The sequence below is a fragment of the Orbicella franksi genome, chromosome 15 (assembly GCF_964199315.1).
Source record: "Orbicella franksi chromosome 15, jaOrbFran1.1, whole genome shotgun sequence".
NCBI classification, from domain to species: Eukaryota; Metazoa; Cnidaria; class Anthozoa; order Scleractinia; family Merulinidae; genus Orbicella; species Orbicella franksi.
The window spans coordinates 15961473-15982436 of NC_138159.1; the positions used below are offsets into that span (position 1 = coordinate 15961473).

The 20964-nt window shown below is 39.0% G+C and overlaps 2 protein-coding genes across 3 annotated transcripts; one reads left to right on the plus strand and one right to left on the minus strand.

Moving 5' to 3' along the window:
• The first annotated feature begins 103 nt into the window (after positions 1-103).
• On the plus strand, positions 104-11608 carry LOC145470876 (syntaxin-17-like). Of its 2 annotated transcripts, XM_081454754.1 has the most exons (9): positions 104-1151; positions 1252-1437; positions 3485-3612; positions 3955-4020; positions 4905-5112; positions 7425-7543; positions 9065-9115; positions 9973-10059; positions 11076-11608. In XM_081454754.1, the coding sequence occupies exons 2-9, from the start codon at positions 1407-1409 to the stop codon at positions 11304-11306; spliced, it is 921 nt and encodes a 306-aa protein (XP_081310880.1). In that variant the 5' UTR covers positions 104-1151; positions 1252-1406; the 3' UTR covers positions 11307-11608. The 2 variants fall into 2 exon arrangements, with proteins under 2 accessions (XP_081310880.1, XP_081310881.1); XM_081454755.1 differs by having other exon boundaries at positions 215-1437; positions 7425-7528.
• A 2409-nt stretch (positions 11609-14017) lies between these two features.
• On the minus strand, positions 14018-20864 carry LOC145469515 (protein O-linked-mannose beta-1,2-N-acetylglucosaminyltransferase 1-like). The gene is made up of 9 exons (XM_081453257.1): positions 20148-20864; positions 19845-19909; positions 18731-18904; positions 18161-18476; positions 17416-17684; positions 16435-16608; positions 15988-16055; positions 15266-15559; positions 14018-14929 (listed from the first exon to the last, which is right to left on the minus strand). Exons 1-9 carry the CDS (start codon positions 20452-20454, stop codon positions 14608-14610), a joined length of 1989 nt encoding a protein of 662 aa, XP_081309383.1. The 5' UTR covers positions 20455-20864; the 3' UTR covers positions 14018-14607.
• Positions 20865-20964: the final 100 nt, after the last annotated feature.

Consider the following 20964-nt stretch of genomic DNA (forward strand, 5'->3'; position numbering starts at 1 on the left):
GGGGAACTACCCGCGATCTGTCGTTTCAGCTCATGGACAACAGAATGAAACTGTTATCAATTAATGCCAATTGGGATTATATCACTTTTTTTTTCAAATACACAAAGTTATGATGTTATTTAGTGGAATGATGAATTTTATTTCATCGTTGGCAGTATAGGCCCTTTGCAGCTGGGGTCACGTGACCAAATTTTTCCTAAAAAATTTTTGTATTATGGGCTATATATAACTTAAAGAATGCCAGAGATGGAAAGAGCGCATCGAAAATACCAAAGAGGCCAAGTTTGAGGCCTCAGGAAAAAACGAGTAAGTTTATACCATAGTTTGAATTTTCAGAAAATTTAGAGGATTCGTATGGAAAATGTTGCTGGAGAGCAAAGTCTTGCTCTCCAGCAACATTTTCCCATACAAATCTTCTTGTTCTTTCAAAAATTCAGACCATCATAAAATCTCATTCTCTGATGATGGGGGCCTCAAACTTGGCCATTTTGATATTTTCGACATGCTTTTTCCATTTCTGGCATTCGTTAAGTTATAGCCCATAATTTTATGAAAAGTAGGTCACGTGATGGCTTACCTGCAAAGGGCCTATTACAGCCTACTTGTCCCTAGGGACAAAACTAACAAAATGCTATCACATGCACCGCACCAGTTTTTAATGCACTTCCGGTTTCAGTGGGGTTTTCCGGTCCTTCCTTCAATTTTTCTTTTTTGTTTTGCTTGTTTACAAAACTACTTTGTGGGCAGTGTAAATCGGAGCTACCTAAATTTCTTCACGTCTATAGCTTCATAGTTTCTGTTGACTTAATAAATTTAGATCGAGTTTGAATCTTCAAGAAGTTTTCGTCAAGACAGCGAGTCTTTTTGTTTGTAGATTGTATTAAACCAGGATTAGACGATAAAGATGCTGAACATCACATGTAATGCAAAGACGCAGGAAATCAAACAAACTGCTATGTTTGCATGTATCAGATAACAGGTAACAGTTGATGTGTCTTTTTGTGTGGGCCGAGACATTTGGCCTAAGCGGTCGGTAATCGCCGGAAACTTTCGGAGTTTGGCGGTTTTTCCGATGTCCCATACGCCTGCAGTTTGTCAGCAGTATATCGCGAAACAACAAAAATTTCTCGGAAATCGGTCGCGTATTTGCGGTACAGTATACAAATTTTATTGCTTTTCTTCGTTCAAGTTTTTGTATAATGTTTATCTAGCCTGGTTCCTTTTTAAACTCAGATATCATTTTTACTCCAGAATGCTGCAAAAGTGTTACATTTCCATAGAACGCCTACTTATTTGGAAGAATAGATCTGCTGCAATTGGCGATAAGTCTTATATTTCCGCAATGAGCTGAAATTCCTGTCGGCCATGCGATTCATAAAGGGATAAGCTGAGACTTGGAAGCAAAAATGGCGAGTTTTGATTCAGCTGACTTAAATAGTAAGTATTGATACACTACTTATAAACCTTCAATTAATTCTAAATGTAGCTCATGTTCCTTGGTAAAAAGTTATGTAAATACCACGGTTATATTAAACACCGTGAGTCATAAGTCTTAAATAGGTTTCAAGTAAGCTTATATTTACATCTTGTTTGGCTAGTGATGTGTAAGATCCGATACTAATGTCTTTATTGCATTGCAGCCTTTCAAGTAGAATTTACCATAACATAAGCTCGATTCAGTTGAGAAGAGGAATATTTATCATCGTTAGCCTTTAGAGTCATATTATACACTAAATTACTGGTCCCTTGGGAAACACTTTTTGTTTTCCCAAGAATCTAGATATTTTCCTCCACAAACATCAAGATTCAAGGGAAAACAATTCAAAACTCACTGTTTCCCAAGGGACAATAGCCTGTGAAGAAGGCTCACCTTCGAGTCACATGTGCAAATAGTGAATAGCGAAGCAATCTGGCGGGGTGTAGTCTGGTGAAGAGGTGCCAGGAAAGTGAGCCAGAATTGATCTCTGTAATTTTTTCAATTTTACATGTACTTCGCCTCTGCAAAGTAAAATACCATTGGTTGAAAAGCTGGAAAGACAAGAACATTGTCAATCTATTATGTTTGGTGAGAAGCGATTAGGTCCCCACCAAGTCGGTAATTAACCGTGGGCTCTCCAAATAAAAAAAAAGTCGTCCACATTTGGAGTCAGAGGAAGAATTGAGTGTGCATATTACTGATGTTTTAACAAAGTTCTAGTCTATTTCTGGTTAATTTTCAAACCAAAGAGGGAGCAAGAAATAGCAGTTGAAAGTATGTTAATGAATCAAGACATATTTGTCGTATTGCCGAATGCATATGGCAAGAGTTAAATATTACGAACATACATGATGGCAAGCGGGCAACAAAACAACACAAAGGTGTTTGCCTGTTTTATACCAGCATCATCAAGGACCAGATAGCCAAAGCAAGCTCACTTGGAATAAAGTGTGTGTCATTGCTAGGGATAAACTGTCATGGTTTTTCTTTGAAAAAAACTTTATTAGCAACAGAAATCACGCCTGCATATTGTTATGCCCAAAGACTGAAAATTTTCCTGGGAAATCTGAGCAGCCAAAGTTCATACTTTGGTGAAAATTGGTTGGCTTATGTCTTCTGCAGTTTCCAGTGTGGAAATTAATGAAACATTGGCAGAGATCAGCGCAGGCTTGCTTTCTTCTAGTCTCACAGCTTTGCCACTCGATTCTGTACTTGTGGCTACACTGCCCACACTTATGCTCCAACATGAACCTGCTTGCAGGTTAAAGGGACCAGTAATTAAGTGTTTTTTTATATAGCTGGAGGTAAGTGTAAAATAATAAGACAAGACGAAGTCAAAGTAATGGCTTGTTAGTGGGAGTTGGCAACAATTGCTTAATGGACCTTTTCAGTAATACAGTAACCATTTCGAATTCTATGTTTCAATTAGCTATTATGGAATGCTCAGGGGGCAAATTAGTATGTATTTGCCTCTATGCATCCCATAATAGCTATTTGACACAATAGGCAAAACAAAATGCATCCACAGTGGATAGCATAACGTGGTTAGTTCAGCTGGTAGAGTGCCAGACTGCTGTGGCGGAGGCTGTGGGTTTGATCCCCAGACCAGACCAACACTCAGGGTCTTAAAATAACTGAGGAGAATGTGCTATCTTTGTAATTACATCTGTAACTGGTTAGACGTTCAAGTCTTCGTGGATAAGGACCATAAACTATAGGCCTTGTCTCGTGCATCTTCAGTGTTACATGGTTAGCAGGAGATGTTAAAGAGCCCACACACTTATCGCAAAGAGTATGGCATGGAGTCCCGGCTGTTGTGGTCTGGCCTTGTCTCACGGGTTGGTGCTTCACGTACAGTTAACCTGATTGCACCTTTCCCCCTTGGACAGTATTGTCCCGGAAAAAACTGCTCTGTGTATGTCTATGTCTTGAGAGTATACCTTTCTGGAAATTGTGAAGATTAGCTCGTATGTTTAGTGATTTTTCAATTTTTTATGATTTTTGTAGTGGGTGAGTCGATCGCTAACCTGCCAAAACATCCACTGAAGAGGTTTGAGCCAACTTTGCGAAAATTTCAAGTGGCACTTCCAGCTGATCTCGCAAGACTTCAGCAGCACAAAATAAACATGGAAAAGGTAAGCCTCAACATTCCAGTTGGTTGGAGTGGGGAAGTCCACGTCCGAGTCCCAATTATGATTTAAGTGTACATGTACTAAATAAATTATTATAGGCTGAATGTGAAGGAACTTTTTCTGGATCCTTATGTTGTGTTCTTTGGAAAGACACTTTGCTGTCACAGTAGGACAGAGGGAGGTTGGAAAAAGACTATTAGTCAGTTTAGAATTTGAAGAATGATCATTACTTTGTTTGGAGAAGTACACTCAGTCTGTAGATTATGTTCATTTGTTGCAATCCATTGATTCTGCGTAATATACATGTACCCTGTAGATGTAATCAAATTGTCCTTTGTTTTGCAGTTTTATCGCTCAGAAGCTTGGTTTGAACTTAATAAAGAACAAATTAATGCTGCAAGGACAGTGCAGGTATTAGCAAATGTTTTTTTTTTAGCAATTTAGTTATACTTCCTAGTTCTACGTTGTGTTCTCAGTGATGAGCCTGTAACTTATAGCAGCAAATCATCATATGGTAACTTACTATATGCTTGGTACTCAAGTCAGTCACAATATGAAGGGTACTTGAACATATGAACTCAGTTAAATGACCTTGCTCTCCATGAGGTCTCATAGCTCAGTGAATAGAGCACCCGCCTGGTGTTCACGAGGTCATGGGTTCAATTCCTGTCAGGGACTCAGATTCTTCTTTCTCCCACCCTCGTGTCATGTTGATCACTTCACTTATCACATTTCATTACTGAGCTTAAAATTCACTATCTTTATTCACTTATCATGAAGGGTACTTGTTGAAATAAGGGAATAATAACTCATTAACCAATTGGAATAAAAACCATTCAAGTCATATCTTCTTTACTTTTTATAAAATTATTAATTTTTAATTAGTTATTTGCTTTGCCAGTCTAGAAGCTTGAGTATAGACTGTACTTTCTAGAAACTGACTATAAAGAGCAAATAGAGAATGAACAATGTTCACTCAGAATGAAGAAAAATGCCTTTCCCAAGCATCTTGATTTTAAAATTATTATGATTATCATAGTTTCCATTCTGCATTTGTTGAATTCGCACTTCTGCACAGTCATCAAGGTCTTTGCCTTTTAGACTGCTAGCAGTTACCATTTCTTTCAAAATAACTCAGCAGATGAGGGGTTGAGGCAAGAAAAGGTTGAGACAAGACAAGGTTTAGTTCAGAACCTAAAGGGCTGCTTAGACTTATGTTAGTTAGAAAACACAATGTGATGCCTAATAATTTGTAAGAGCATATTCCTTGATTTTAACATCTATTGCATTTACAGCAACTGAAATCCCACATGAAAGAAATAGAAAACACAAGAAGTCAAATACAGCTGGCAAATGTACAAGAGTTTGATGAACGGGTCAAACCAATACAGGATGAAGTGTTAGCTGGAGTGAGTTCATTCAGAGAGGTCCAGCAGATGTACACTCGTGAAAAGCAGGACAAGGAGCCCAAGAGAATGCCTTTTGCCAAGAATAGACACAAAGGTAGTGATGTGATTCTGTGTACTTAAGGCATCTGCCGACAAGTGTCCAGTGATACCCTTGATTAACCTTTGATCAACTTCTTTCAACACTGGACATCTTGATCAATACTCAGTCGTCGCTGATCAACATCTTGATCAACAACTTACTGGCGTGTCTGCGAAAATTAGTCGACTCTCGACTGATTGTCAACTGAGATGTTGATCAAGTGTAATGGTGGTGTCGATTGAGTGTCAATGGAGAATAAATTGAGTGTCAATCGAGGGTGTCAATTGAGGGTGTTGATTGACACTATGCCTCTAGTACACATGATTTGATAATGTAATTAATTATGAATCTTTTTCATATTTATTTTTTGTTCTAAATGTGGCTCACAGTACTTTTTATTAATTAAAAATCTTTCCCACCTCCCCTCTGGCATTCTATTACAGCAAGCTTACTAATACCATACATACATTATTTCACCTCGGATTTACAAAGAGTAGCTGTATGGCTAATTTCTCCGAGAAAATAATAAATAAAGGAATAAATAACAGGGTCCAAAATTGCACTTTCCTGGTCGCCAATGCAACTAAAAATTTTGCACTGGCGACCAGAATTTCACAACTGGTCACTAGCGGGCAATTAACTATTTCATGCCACGATAATTACACAAACACTAACTTTGATTTTCAGCCAAATCGATTAAAATAAAATTCAAAGCCGCCCGCCAATTGGTCACTTCCTTTTTACCTATCCGCCGCTTTTGAAGTATAAAACCGATTTTCCTGTTATTATAAATCTACCACAACGTTTAACAGCTATGATTAGTGCAAAGCTTCGCCACCATGTTTTTTTAGCAGTTTCCCATAACATACGTATTGCGGGTGCAAGAGGCCCCATGCGTTCTTTGGCCATGAATATTTATTCAGGCGGTGTGGTGTCCAAAGATGTTCTGAAATCTTTCCGTAACTTATTACAAAGTGGAGACGGAACATCCACGAAGAAATTAGGTGGAGATTTAGATATTCTCTGGGTGTCAAAAGGTGGAAATGTAGATCTGTCAAAGTGGTCAAAAGATGATTTCAGCACTGGTTTGATTCCTGATTACATCAATTGCAAATATTTTGCTGGCAAGCCCATGGTGACCCAAAATTTTGTTTTGTGTTTCGTCGCAAAGGAAAAATTTTATTGACACTTTTTGGCCACCACATTTCTCCATATGGCGACTGAAAAAAAATTTCAGTCACCAGTTGGCGCCTGCCTAAAAAAGCTAATTTCGGACCCTGAATAAATAACTAACTAAATAAACAAAATAGTATTGATAATAAAAAAATAATAATAAAATCGCATATTATATTCAGTACAATAAACTAATATTTACATAAGTAACAATTGCATAGCTGTTCGAAAGAAATTTGGCCTATTTTAGCTCTAAACTCATTCAAGGAGGTTATTGACCTCAGGTCCTCTGTTAGGTTGTTCCTCATGTTTGCAGAAGTGTATCTGAAGGAATGAAGACCATAAGTGGTTCTGTTAATGTATGGGATAACAAGTTTCCTTGATCCTCATAGGTTGCACTCAGTATTTCTCATTTTACTTCATCTCACTTCATCTCACTTCATTTTGCTATGAAGATTGTCTCAAGAAATGGTTATCCAAATTTACCAGTGAACATGTGATGTTAGAATTGGTTGCCTTGGCAATATCAAACATGATAGAATGTACCTTTTTGGTATCATTACTAGCATCTCTCACTGTGAAAAGTGTGATTTTAATTAGTTTTGTTGAACATTTGCTGAATTGACTGAAACCTTTGAGAATTGTGAGTCAACCTATACATGTAGTTTTGTGAATATATGTGTACCAAATCTTGAATTTCAATATATTTGGCCTACTAAGTCTTGAATTTCCAGATTTAATAATTTTATTGCATATTTTTTTATACATTATTTTATTGAGTACTTTTTCATACAAACATGATAATAGTAATCAAGGATTCTGGTCTCACTGAGGGTGAGCTACGCAGATACAACACATCAAGTATCTTTTGTCTGTTTTACTGATGAAACAGACTTCAGTCTTGGCAATAATCCCAGAAGGGGGGGACACTCATATGAAAAGGTCAGGGATACTTGTCATCTCACTTAGGGGTATAAATCAAGGATTCTGGTCTCACTAAGGGTGAGCTTCACCTAGATTGGTCTGCTTTAGGGGATGAATTAAAATTTTCCGACGATTATCCCCAACCTTTTCATATGGGGTAATAATTCTCAGAATTACAGGCACAAACCCCACATCCAATGATAACTTATTTGGTAACTCCTTAATTCTAGTAAGAGTGCCTGATGTAACAGAGATGACCAATGACCCGCAACAACTTCAATCCCAGCTTGTAGTGGAACAAGATGCCGCAGCTTCCTGGGATTCATTGAGAGAGGTGAGCTTTTTTTTGGTAAGTATGGATGGGGAATTGCAATATGTTACAAATCCCCACAATGAGAATCTATTGAGCCCAAACCTAGCTAACACTATGGCCTTCACAAACAATACACTCGCTCACCAATGGCAATATCAGCAATTTTTTCGCAGCCTTTATATTAACTAAAAACCAACTCCATAGATCAATTTTTCAGTCACAATTTAACAGATATACAAAGTTTTATAAGAAACCATAGCAGAGTTAGAAAAATATGGGACCCCAATCTTACCAATTTTTACAAAGAAATGTACCAGTATGCCGGCGGGGGGGGGGGGGGGGGGGGGGTAGGGGGGTTTGACATTTGTCCCCAGACATACGTTTCATTGTATAAATTGACAAGTTTTGGGTCCCATATGTTCACTAGTTTGCAATGGATTCTCATGAACCTTTGCATATAATTTTACTAAATTTGACATGATAAGGCTAGTGGCGAGACAAAAAATGGGAAATTGTGACATCGGTAGAAAGGTCCATTAGATTATGAGCCAGATATTCCAATGAAATACATAATGTAATAGTTGATGATAACCAAATCAACTATTACCTCATATCAAATCAAGAGCGAACAATCTAATTGTTTTAGTATTAAACTTCTTGCTTGAGAAAAATTGTGCAAACTGAATTGTCATTCAAAATTTGCATCTGTGTTTCTGTGCATCCAATTTTTCAACAGTTTTGCGATTTTAAAGTCAACAAACTGAATATCCTTTTATTCTTCTCAGGATTATCCATTTGCTTCTAAAATGTTCTTTCAAAACTTCAGAAAAATGTGGTTTCATATACAACCTACAGCCACTGTCCTCTAGTTAACAATTAGATTATGAGCTTGAGATTTCTATTGTATGATAGTTGATGAGGTCACAGACAACTATCACGCATAGAATCAGACACTTCAAAAGTGGAAAGAAGCGGCCATCATTTTGCTAACACTTGCACACTGCCACGCTACTAACTATCTATCACAGAATAGATAGTGGGTAGAGTAGCCAATCAGAGAATGGTATGCATGATAGACTGTAGATTTATACTTACAGCTGATACATGTTGATGAACAATAGCCCCCATTTGGTGTGAAAATATGCTCAAATATTTGTCCGCAGACATTATCTGTTCTGAGAAGCGAACAGATTTCTGAGAGCATAGCTCAAGGGAAACTGAACTTTGAGAAACAGATAATGTCTAAAGACAAATATCCGAGCATATTTTCAGAGTCAAATGGAGGTTATTGTGTTTATTTTCCTTAAAATATTTTTCGCAACATGGGCAGTTTTGAAAATTGGGGAATATTCTTGTATATTTCCAAGTTTTAGCTGGGGAATAGTCGGTCACGTGACGCGTTTAGACCAATTGCACATGAGCGCAAATATTTGATAGATTATAATGTATAATAACTCAGCTAATCAGAATGCAGCATTGACATTAGTATGCATACCTTTCTTTGTGCTTCTTTGTATAGTATAACTGATTTCAGGAATTATTTCTTTTCTACAACAGGGTTTAGAGGAGCTTAATGAATTGATTCATGACTTTTCATCTTTGGTTGATGTAAGTCTGTTAATAGTCTTCCTAAGTGCAGCAGTGTTCCATTGGTGCAAACTGAAACTTGTAGAAACAAAATCATTAAGTCAAAATATCAACTCTTTATTTTTAATTATTTTATTTCTGGTCATTGTGAATTAGTTTAATTTTAAGGTATATCATATGTATTCTGTTCCAGTCCTTAAAATCAGAGAAGTCAGATGACACATCAACACTTACACTAATTCCAGTTTCTGTAGCCTGAAGCACACAGATTCAGGTTAACCCCTCACCCCACCCCCCTGACTCACCCCCCTCTCCCAAAGAATTTTATTAGATTGTCCTTAGAATTCACCGCTGCCCATTTATTAAGCCCTATGTAGAGATAGGGTCTGCATTTGAGAGCAAAGAGTCTTGCCCCTGAATACAATTCAATGACCTCAAGGAGGTTGAACCCCAGTCTCAGTAATATGATAATATGATTGAATATTGCATAGATTCAAAATGTACAGGTGTCAAGTTACTTGCAGTAAAAGGGTTACTCTTCGTTTACCCCTCAAGTCGATTAGCCGCTAGCCAGTTAACCACCAATCAGAAGTAAATTAGCCCTCATTCACACTTAAAGAATGAGAAGTAGATGGGGGCTAGTCAACTTCTGGTTGGGGGTTAATCAACTTATGGCTGGGGGCTGAAAAGTTAGAGGTTAGTCGACTTGGTGGCTAAACAACCGGTTACCAGCAAAAAGCTCAAGCAGATACACTAGGAATTGCAGAGAAATTTTAATTATTTTTAACATTTCAAATAAATTTTGAAGACTCTTCCTAGGTGTGATTGGTTAGCTTTAATATTCTGCTGCTTTTTTGTTATTAAAATGCAAACTTCAGGAGCAACAAGAAACAATCGACTCTATCGAAAACAACATTGAGAGTGCACAGGTCAACGTGCAGGAGGGAACCCGGCAATTAGGCAAGGTAAGCTGTTGAAAAACTCTTCAACTCTGGCAAGCACTTCAGATCTATATTGCTGTGTAATGCTTTTAATCCCTCTGCACGCCTTACAGACCTATAATGTAAGATAAATACTATAGCCTCCATTTGACGCGAAGAGGTGCTCGGATTTTTGACTGTGGACATTATCTCTTCTGAGAACCGAACAGCCTTCCAAGAGCGAAGCTAGAGGTTAAACTGTGAGCTTTGCAGAACAGATGATGTCCAAGGACAAAATCATATCCAAGCATATTTTTCAAGTCAAATGGAGTTTATTGTGTTTATTATTTTTCACATATTTTTTGCAACACGCGGAGTTTTTAAAATTCGGGAATATCTCCAGTTTAAGCTGTTGCATGTTCAGTCACGTGTTTTCCCTTGGAAATACTTTTTCAGTCCTTTGCTATTGGCTTTCTCAAACCGCAGACATCTTGAACTATTTATTTTTCGTTTCGAGACAGCTGGGCTCAACTGTATCGTACATTTTACTCTCACTATCTCTACTTGCATTGCCTGCAAGCATACATGTGCACCATATTTTCGATAAAATTTTGATTATCTTTCATGGTGGTGAGTGCTGTCCATGTCAACCCAAATAATTCCTGAAATTCCATTCTGGACTCTGGTCAGAGATTTGTGTATTGCTGTCGATTGGTTGTTATTTTCGTGCGAAAATTTCAACCGACAATTGAGGGGAAAAAACACTTAGTGACATAACACGGAACGTGCCGCGTCCCCGAGCGCCGTTCCATTTCACCATTTAAGGGCGGGAAACAGAGAGCGCAGAGCTTGATGTTTAGGCGGGAACCAGGTCAAAAACTCCGCACGCATTGGGCTCTAACCAAGGAGGGAGACCAGGGTCGAGACAAACACGGAATCTTCCGAACTTTATCATCTCCATGGAGTTTTTTCGGTTCAAATCTCAAACATTTAATTCAGTATTTACTCCAGTTAGTGTTTTTATTTATATTATTATAATTTTGTTACTTTTTCCTTTTCAGGCCACCAAGCTCAAAGCGGTTGCCTATCCCCTGATCGGTGCAGCAGTAGGAGGAGTATGTGGGGGACCCGTGGGCTTGGTGGTGGGGTTGAAAGCCGGTGCTGCAGTAGCCTTGGGTGGGGGGATTGTGGGGTTTTTCGGGGGGAAGTACTTCAGGAAGAAGCAAGATGATGCAACTGATATTCAACTTGAAAACCTGAGTTCCAGCAGAGAGGTCAAGAAATATCATTGACGAGGTGTGGAGACTGGAGACTGGGTCCATAAGGGCGAATAACTATTTTCTAAGGGTTGTGTGTCATATTTTAGTGTGGTGACTTTTTTCAGCACTGAGGTATTTTCACTTGGGAACGCAGAGTATATAGGGTAAGTGGATTGTAGAGAAGCTTTCCACGGCTACGTGGTCCTTGAAATTGCGACTTCGTATATGTCTTTGTACAATTGTCATTGTAAAGCGAGAATTATAAATGAAAATTCAAGCTTTTCTGCCACAGAATATCCCAGATTGTTCTAAACTGAAGGGGATTGTTCGTTTGTGGCGGAACCAAGGCCTAGAACCCAACAGAACTGTCTTTACCAGTGATCTTTTGTCACGCAATTGTGTGTTTTCCAAATTATAGTAGATGTATATAGACTGTGGCAGCCACTCTTATCGTCGAGTGGGACACGAAAGAACGCGCGTGAGGAATAATGGCCGCGCGAGTTCCACACGCGACAGACTAAGAGAATGCTAGAGTAAATAAGTAAAAGCAATGGACATGTACACGAACCTAAATAAAGTACTGTTTAACCAAGCCTACACTAAGTTTGGCCTGTTAATAGTTGAAAAGTTTGTGTTTACCTGCCTAGGATAAAGCGGCCGACAAGCAAAGAGTAAAATTATAGAAAGCCAACCAAACAGAAAGTTCTGCCAGTTGATGAATTAAGAGAGATTTTTTTTATTGTCAGGGAATAATTTTTGTTAGTGATTTACTGAATGCAGTACAGTGGGGAACACAAAATCAGTGTACATAACACTGACCGTAAGCTGGTAGGTTGGTTAATTCCAAGAATATAATCTAACCTTAGTTATGGCGTCCAAGCAAATCAAAGTAAAACAAGCAGGATATTCTTGCAAACAAATCTCAAAATTGTCTGGAAGTCGTTACGATGAAAATCTCAACAATGCCCTTAAAGTGCCTATGAAGTAAAAAATAATTACTGCTGATTTGAAAGGCTTTTCCAAGTAAAGAAGAATGGCGTTTTCCTTTTTGGAATATCTTTTTTCGTTTTAGAGATGTTCACGTATTTGTATTAAAAGTGATGACGTCATAGGTGGTTCCACTAAAACAGTTCAACACTCAATCAAGAATATCTCTAGAAATATTAGAGCAGTGTTCTTTGAACTTGGCACCAGAAATGTACATCACAAAAGAAACAAAATGACACACGTCCTGCCATGGCCATGGCAACAGTTAGGCTGCTGGTCCTGTTTTAATTAAAACTAACACTACCAAATTTTATCTTTAACAAGGATCATCCACTCCCAACAATCTAATGGGAAGAGTTAAGACAATATGGGAATCATGTGTGTTCCGAGCAAGACCTTCAGTCCCTTTTCGAAAGGTTGCAAATTGGCATAATTGGTTTTTCACAGAAAGAGACTGGAGCCAAAAGTGTTGCCACGGCAACAACACAGAAGGTGTCATTCTGTTTCTTTTGTGGTGCACATTTGTGGTGCCAAGTTTGAAGAACGCTGCTCCAATATTTCTAGAGATATTCTTGATTCAGTGTTTTACTGTTCAAGTGGAACCACCTATGACGTCATCACTTTGCTCATTTGCATAATACAAAAACATAAATATCTCTAGAACGAAAAAAGATATTCCAAAAAGGGAAACGCCATTCTTCTTTACTTTGAAAAGCCTTTCAAATAAGCAGCAATTATTTTTTACTTCATAGGCACTTTAAGACTTTGGCGAAGTTGAAATCGACATAAATTAATTTCTCAGTAGACTACAGAGAAGTAAATTTCGAGTTCTTAAGATAAATCAACAATAGCCTCCATTTGGCGCGAAAATATGCTAGGATAATTGTCCGCGGACATTATCTGTTCCCAGAAGCGAAGAGTTTTCCACAGCTGTGAGACGTCGTTATCAAGAATGACAGAAGAGTGGAGGTCAATGCGTGATGATGGGCAACCCGTGGGGATAGTGTCGATGGATTTGTCAAAGTCCTTTGATGTTACACAGTACCCCTGTTATTAGCCAAGCTCAAACCCTACGGACTAGACGAGGACAGCTGTGCCCTGTTAAGAGACTATCTGTCAAATTGACAACAGAGGGTGAAGATTGGTGACACTTTCTCGTCATGGGAGACTGTTAAGCGCGGGGTGCCTCAGTTTTAGGCTCTATTCTTTTTAATATATTCATAGACGATCCTTTTCTATCATATAAAGAGAGCGAAGCTAAACGAGTATGCTGACGACCATCAAATTTATAACTCGAACAGCGATCCGGTGGCACCAGAAGAATGCTTCTGTAAGGAAGCTGAAACAGCAAATCAATGGTACAATGACCACGGTATGATTGTCAACGAAACTAAACATCAGGCCTTGATCGTTGGTGATACGGAGCATACTTTCTCTTTCTAGTAAAAGAGTTAATTGACATATTTGGTATGAACTTTGACACCAAACATCAGTTTGATAAACGCGTATGTTCGCTTTGCAAAAAGCCGTAAATAATCAATTAAATGTCATGATGAGATTTAGAAAACTGATCTCCAAAGCCACTTTGGTCAGTCAGTCCGTAACTTTATCATTGTGTCAAATTCTTCTAGCCGACCACAAGTGGTCTTCTAATCGAGGACACTTAAAATTAGACTGTATAAGGCCTTAACCCTACCACACTTACATTATTGTTCATCGGTGTGGCATTTCTGCGACGCGCGAAATACTGAGAAACTAGAAACTAGATGGTGCTCTCAATAAAAGGAATCTTAGATTCACTCTAGATGATTTTGAATCTACACATAATACCTTATTGGACAAAGTCAACGGTATTTCTCTATATAACAGACGTATACACAATATGTTAATTGTACTCTACAACAGTTTATTTCTAACTAAGTATCCTATCTACATGAGGAATATGTTTACTGTCCGTACTACCTCCTATAATTTACGCTGTAACTACATTCTGACCCTCCCTGTACCTAAAACTACTACTTATGACCTCTCTTTTTCTTATCACGTTGTTAAACAATGGAACTCACTGCCGGACAATGTTTGAACTTTGAACCTTAATGACTTTAAAAATATATTAGCTGGCCTTAACTTAAAGTAAATTTGGGACATTTTGTAAATTAACTTTCTGCTTAATATGGTATTTTAAAAGATTTATTTCATTTTAGCCGTTAGTTTTAAATATTGTACTGAATTGTAGTTTGTATATTACAATATATTATTTTGATTTCTTTTGTTATTTTTCTCTCGGAAGAATTACTTGTTAATAGCTACTCTTAAATTCGAGAAAAAATAAAGTCTATGTATTTATTTATGTATGAGAGTCCCTCGTTTGCGTCTTAGGAATATAAATAGGTTGTAAGCTGCTTGGCTTATGAATGCAATGCGGAGAGGCTGGGCACCCCACAATCAATACATGATTTCCATTGAACCACAGTCGCCATAAACTTTTATGAAAACCGCGTGGATCTAAATCCCAGATTTTGAAACATTTTGCCACGTTGTACCACGTGGTGAAGTCGTAGATATTGTCCATTCTGATGTAAAACGCATAAATCTTGTCCTCTGTGAAGGGAACAAAATCCTCGGGGTTTGTACAGGGCGTTTTTGAATGATCCAAGATTTTAGCACCTCTGAAAAAAGGAAAACCAGACGAGAAAGATATTATGTCAATCGTAGACTTCATACAACAGGTAAATGAAAATTCAGGCAGCCCCGTTCGGGTGGATTTAAAGCATTAAAACCCCAACCTCTTTCCCAGGTCTTTTCCCAATCTCTATGGAAAATCCCCAGGGAACGAGCTTGATAAACCCTAGGCGCGACTAAAGTAGGCCATGGTCTGTCCGATGAGACAGCCAATCAGATTGGTTGCTTTTCAATAGAACACACTGCCTTGACAGCCGATATATTATCTTTCAATAGCATTCTTCATTCCTTTTTTTTTTTTTTTAATGTTCACCACATTTTACCTCAATAGTCTCTCTATTTCCTTCTCGTAGTTGTCCTTGTACATGACGTTCACATCCAGCTTAACATTTGGCTGAGTGTTCAGCGCATGTTTAGAGAAGTAATGGCTTTGAAAGTATGGGTTCATGTTCAGACCCTTGGCCCCAAAATGATAGGTGCGAGAGATGTCAGGTATAATGCACTCGCGGTCCTTTCTCTGATCCGGGCCCCTCATCCACATGTCCCAGTCCGAGAAGTCGTCGGGTCCAGGCCACTTTTCTTCTAGCTCGTCTTTGTACAGATTTCGCTGCAAAACCCTTAATTTTCAAATTCAAAAATCAGCACCAAAAATATTCTATGTTAAGTGTAAAAATAAGTAAAGTAAAGTGAGTCGTACCCAGACAAGAGTGGCCAACAGCCTCTGAGCTGCCGCATGTCAAACTTCAGCTTCTAGCCCATTCCTTACTTCCTTACTTCCGAGGGTTCTCGCCTCTTTGAAACCTCTGTTTCGAGGGACATTTGAGAGTGCTTACTGGATTGCAGGATATAGCGCCCTTAAGCTTTCCTCCCCTGCCTCCCATACCCATCCGGCATTTTATCCCCCTATTTTTATGGCTCCCCGTCCCTTGTTTCTCCCTCCCCTCTGCAATGATACTCATAGTCACTCATGCTAAGAGTGGACAAATAGACATTGGTGTAATGCTCTCCGATGTCTTTTTACTGTATAAGCAAATCAACTCCTTACCATCCGAGTCCTGGCATTGTCTCCACTCTGTACATCATGGCTGGATCTTTAACTGTGTGTTGATAGCCCTGACAAAACGAAAATTCCAATACTCGGTTTAAAACAGAAACAGTCAGCCAGCTATAATCGACCACCATAACTATTACGGTTTGGTTTGCGTCACTGGCTTGTTCCGTACTAGCCCAGAAAGAACCAAAAATGCCAGATGATCCCTCTGTTCTATTTTAACCCTCCGTTCCTCGGTTCCTCCCTTCCCTGACTCCCTCTGTGTCTCCTCCATCCTCTCCTTAATCCCATCCATTGTCTGTCTCTCCACCCTGTTCCTTCACCCCTCCCTCCCTCCGTTCCTTAATGCCTCTCCCTTTTTCTCTCCTCTCCCCCTCCCTCCCTCCATCCGTTCCTTCCGTCCTTTTGTTGTTTTGCAGGGTCTGACATCAGAGTTATTACCTGATCATTCCAAGCTGATATGCAGTAAAGACTGTCATCTTTTTCCAATACCGGTAGAAGTTGATTGAAGTAGGTGAGAATATCCACAGATATATCAAGATCTTCTTCAAGAATAACCAGAAAGTCTGCCTCGGGATACCGATCAAATGAAGCAGTCAGTGATTTCTTGTAATGCTACATAAACAACAAGAGTTGCAAGTTAGAGCGGTTTTCACTTGAGTGTCGAAAAGTAATTGGTTTTGCACTTACTACCGCACATGCTTGGCTAAAAAAAGTTGCGCAACTTTTTCATCCAATGAGAGGTAAAACCAAAATCAATCGTGACTTACTCGCACGCGTTTTCCCGCGCTTTGCATCAGCTACATGTTACTACTTTGAGTTTTGATTGGTTCATTGAATTGTCTGTGTCCTTTGTGATTGGCTAGAGAGATTACTTTGGGTTTGATCTTACGACACTCAATCAGTGAAAACTGCTCTCAATTCATATTACACAAATGTGGAATATGTGTTAAATTGGCCTGGCTAATGGCTAATGCTTACGGTCTTTCGGGATGAGGGGTCCTCGTTCAATCCTTAGTTCACTGCATCTTTTTTTCTTAGGAAAGACACCTAACTCTCCTCTTAGGAGAAAACATAGGTATCAGCCAAATGCTAGGAAAATCAACCATTTTATTTCAACCTAGAATAGAAGTAGGCAAGGGCTTTGAAATACATACACAGAATCTGTAGTTATTGTAACGTTAACACAGGTACGGAGAAGTCGGAGTCGAATTGGATTATCACCTCAGAGAACACCTTTGTGCTTTGTGTTATAAATACATTATCGCATACTTCCTAATGAAATAAGGTTTAACAACACTCAGCTGCTTCAGAATTCTATCTATTTGTCGGGGAAAAAATTTCATTTTTTTAGAGTTTCCAATTTTTCGTAATTTGAAAACTCTTTCCTCCAAGCCACATTTTAAGAGCTTCGCACTGTACCTGGGCGATTCTGGCGTTTCGTTTGCTTACACCCTCGTGTTGGTCAACCTTTAACTTGTACAGTCCAGCAAGTAATGCAGGCTCTTCAAAGAAGCCGTCAATAAAGACTGTTACCATGGCAGCATTCAGTCCTACGACTCTCCGCAGTGATTGCAGCATTCTGAACAAGTACTGTGGGCGGTTACTGGCCATGATTAACACAGGAAGGTCGATACGGCTTCCGTCCGGTAACGGAGGAGGGTCAAAGACTAGAGAGTCGGGATTCTCACCTTTGGAAAACAATGAAATATGAAAAAGTAATGTCCTCAAATGTGCTGAGAACTGTGCACAATATTGTTTTTGACACCTCTCAGATAATACGCGTGCAACCATTGGTCAATTCTAGGGCTGTATTGTACGGCACTAGAGTCAAATGTTTTTCTTCAGTTCTCCAGAGTGTGAGGTTACAAACATCTTAATCACTTTGAATTCCTATTGGTCTCAGTCATGGCCCGCCCTCTTGTGGCTTAAATTAGTAAATCGGTGACGGGAAACTGAGACTCGGTCGATAACTTATGGTGCGGAACTCAAACCCAGTCAATGACAGGTATGCGTAATAAGCGATCAGGCATGATAATGATGATGACTTCAGTATAACCGAGTTTAAACCACCATGATGACAAATAAGTACGAAATGGAATGTTCTTTTCCAGCTATGTTTTCCATATAAACTACAGCTTTTCAAAGGTAAAAATGAACTACTTACATTTACAAATGTCTTTGTATCCATCAAACTTATCGCAAAACTCTTTCCTTCGACTGTTGGCTTCGTTATTTTCCCAACTGCACCCTACAATCTTTTCCGCTCTGAAAGGAACTGTCGTGTGAATACTGACAGGAGAAGCCCATTCCTGGTCATTCAGTGAATGCTGAAATCCCTCAGCATACACGAAGTGTTCATTGTTGACTCTCTGAACCACAAATGCCCACATGTCGCGCCACTGTAATTGGTTGATGTAAGTACTGCCCAAGCTTTTGAGGAAGCTTCGCGCGGATTTCATCAAATTCGTGGTCGCCTCGTCCTTTTGAAAAGAAATAAGATCAGAACTTTATTAGTGTGTTGTCCTTATTATTGTTGGTTCTCGCCTTGCTCTGAGGGTTTTGCTCCGGTTTCACCGGTTTTCCTCCCTCCACAAAAACCAACACTCCAAATTCCAATTTGACCAGGATCGAAAACCCGTATGAACACCAGTTAAGGGTGATGGGGCTTCCTCGCCAAATATTGTAATTTTTAAAGGATTGCACATTTGTTTGTCTTCTAAGCTGGCGGCCCTACCTTAACAGCGAAACAAAGGATCCGTTCTTCTCGCAGACTGCGGATGAAATCTATTAGTTGTTTGGATTCTTGGCCGGTGGAATATGTGTCAAAAACTCGCCAGGTCGTCACACTTCCTTTGGCTTGATGAAGAACCACAACGTGTATCCCGATTGATTGGGTTCCTTCATAAACCTGAAATGAAAAGGAAATAAACGAACGCTCACATGCAAAAGGTATCACTGCCTTGTGGTCTTTTCTTAACCTTGTTTGGCTAGGCAAAGATCAGTAACGAGAAACCCATATTCGTTTTTTTTTTTCACTGAATCAGTGCAAAAGCGCAAGTCAGAGTGTTTATTCCGAGGAAGATAAAATACAGTGAAAACCCACTTATAAGAATTTACATTTTTTTGAATCTAGCAAAACAGGTTCTAGTATTTTGGAGTAGTTATTGGCAATTTCAGTCAGATAGGTTCTAAATTAGGTCCTTTATTATACAACTTAGGAAATTACTGTATTGTGATTGGCTGAGAGCAGGCCAATTTATCGTTAATTCTTAATTTGCACTGCAGTGCAAATTAACGCGCACGCATTTGTGATCTTTCCCAGTCATATAATATACGAGTAATCGTATGAAGGCACGAGCAACTAAGGACTTACACTACTCGTGATATCTGAAAATTCTTTCAAATTTTGAAATATTTTGAAATATTTGAAGATTTTGTCAAATTTAGTGAGAATTGTCAACTATCACATGTAGTGTGTTTTTCTACCTTAGTGAACTGCTGTTTCAGTTTTAAGCTAACATTCTACGTGGCCAAAATAATTCAAAATGCCGTGACTGATCTTTAAACCACAAACTTCTCAATAATCCAATTCGACTCCAACTTCTCCTTACTGTATCGTAATCAGAGCCTTTGTTAATTACATTGAATTCATTTTTCTCACTAGCTTCCATTCCGGACATTATTGTCGATTTTAGATGGAAATACAACTAATTGGGAAGGATACAGAGAATGCCAACATTTTGATCGTTAATCTATGCAGTTTAATAACTGTCTTATTTTAGGGAGAACCGCGGTCTATTCCGTGCTCAGCATAATTAAGGATAGACACGTGTGATTTATATGCTCACCAGTTTTCCATTCACCGTCACTGAAACGTTTTCTTTGCTCGAGAAAACCTGTATGTCTAAATGACCTAAAGAGCAACGACAAAGGAGAAGAAAACCAAAAAGATTATTTGTAAAGCTAAACATAACATAAAATTCTTCAAATTTGACAACCTGATCTGTATACATTTGCTAAAAATTCGAACACTTCGAACGAAAGGTTTTACAAAGAATGCGGTTAGCGGGCAAGGTGAACCAACTATAAACTAAACGGTTACCTGCGCGGGATTGCCCGATCTGTCCCGCAAGAAAACCAGATTTACTCACTTGGAACAGTGGCTGTCTTCACAACATTGCTGTCGGCGCCGTCACGTGATCGCCAGAGAGATTGTCGAGGAGTTTCAGGATCAATAATTGACTTTTCACCTTCAGCGTTCATTCTCCTCGTCTCCAGTATAAATAATATATTACCTAGAAAGGTTAAAAACACTACCAAACCTAATAAAATGCGAATTAGAGTCGCCATTGTGAATTTACGATGTACCCTGTGAACGGCTCCGTAGATGGGGACTTGAACGTTACAAGCCGAGGAGTTTGGAACGGATTTTGACGATGAATCTTTTCTTGTCTTCATAGCATTGTTCAATGTTTTGCCGACATAAATATGACTCTTTGGAGGCTGCTCGACACCGTACTCAGATATTGTCTTAACCAGGCAGTCCGCGGTAGTCCAATTGTATCGATGATGTGGAGAAAACCAAAAGGTGTTAAATGGAATAAAATTATCAAAAAGAATTGTTGCTGTGATGCATACCGTAACCTAGGAACTGCCGCGCAATCTTCCAAAATTGATGCTCCGAAAAGACTGCCAAAATATCTTTGTTCTGTAAGGCCCCGTCGACAGTACGCCGGAGGAATCTGAAGACGTCGGCTTTTCGTTTCGTGTGGACAGAAAAACACTTTGAAAACGGAGCTTTACGAAAACGATGACATGACGATAGTCCTGTGATTTCCCTGACCAAGTTTTCCTCAAACACAAATCCAAACTGACCGATAGTTGTTCCGTTTTAAATATCTCCTCCGTAGTGTGGACGGAAAACATTTGATTCGTTTTCAAAGACAAAAACGCAGTTTTCAAATTTCT

Excerpts from the sequence above, each read along its gene's own strand:
- LOC145469515 (XM_081453257.1), bottom strand. The coding sequence starts at position 20,454 with ATGAAGACAAGAAAAGATTCATCGTCAAAATCCGTTCCAAACTCCTCG. Across the intron at positions 19,910-20,147 it reads GAAGACAGCCACTGTTCCAA|GTCATTTAGACATACAGGTT; the intron begins GTGAGTAAATCT and ends GTTGCTCTTTAG. Across the intron at positions 16,609-17,415 it reads GAAACGCCAGAATCGCCCAG|CATTACAAGAAATCACTGAC; the intron begins GTACAGTGCGAA and ends TTGTTTATGTAG.
- LOC145470876 (XM_081454754.1), top strand. The coding sequence starts at position 1,407 with ATGGCGAGTTTTGATTCAGCTGACTTAAATA. Across the intron at positions 1,438-3,484 it reads TGATTCAGCTGACTTAAATA|TGGGTGAGTCGATCGCTAAC; the intron begins GTAAGTATTGAT and ends TGATTTTTGTAG. Across the intron at positions 4,021-4,904 it reads ATGCTGCAAGGACAGTGCAG|CAACTGAAATCCCACATGAA; the intron begins GTATTAGCAAAT and ends TTGCATTTACAG.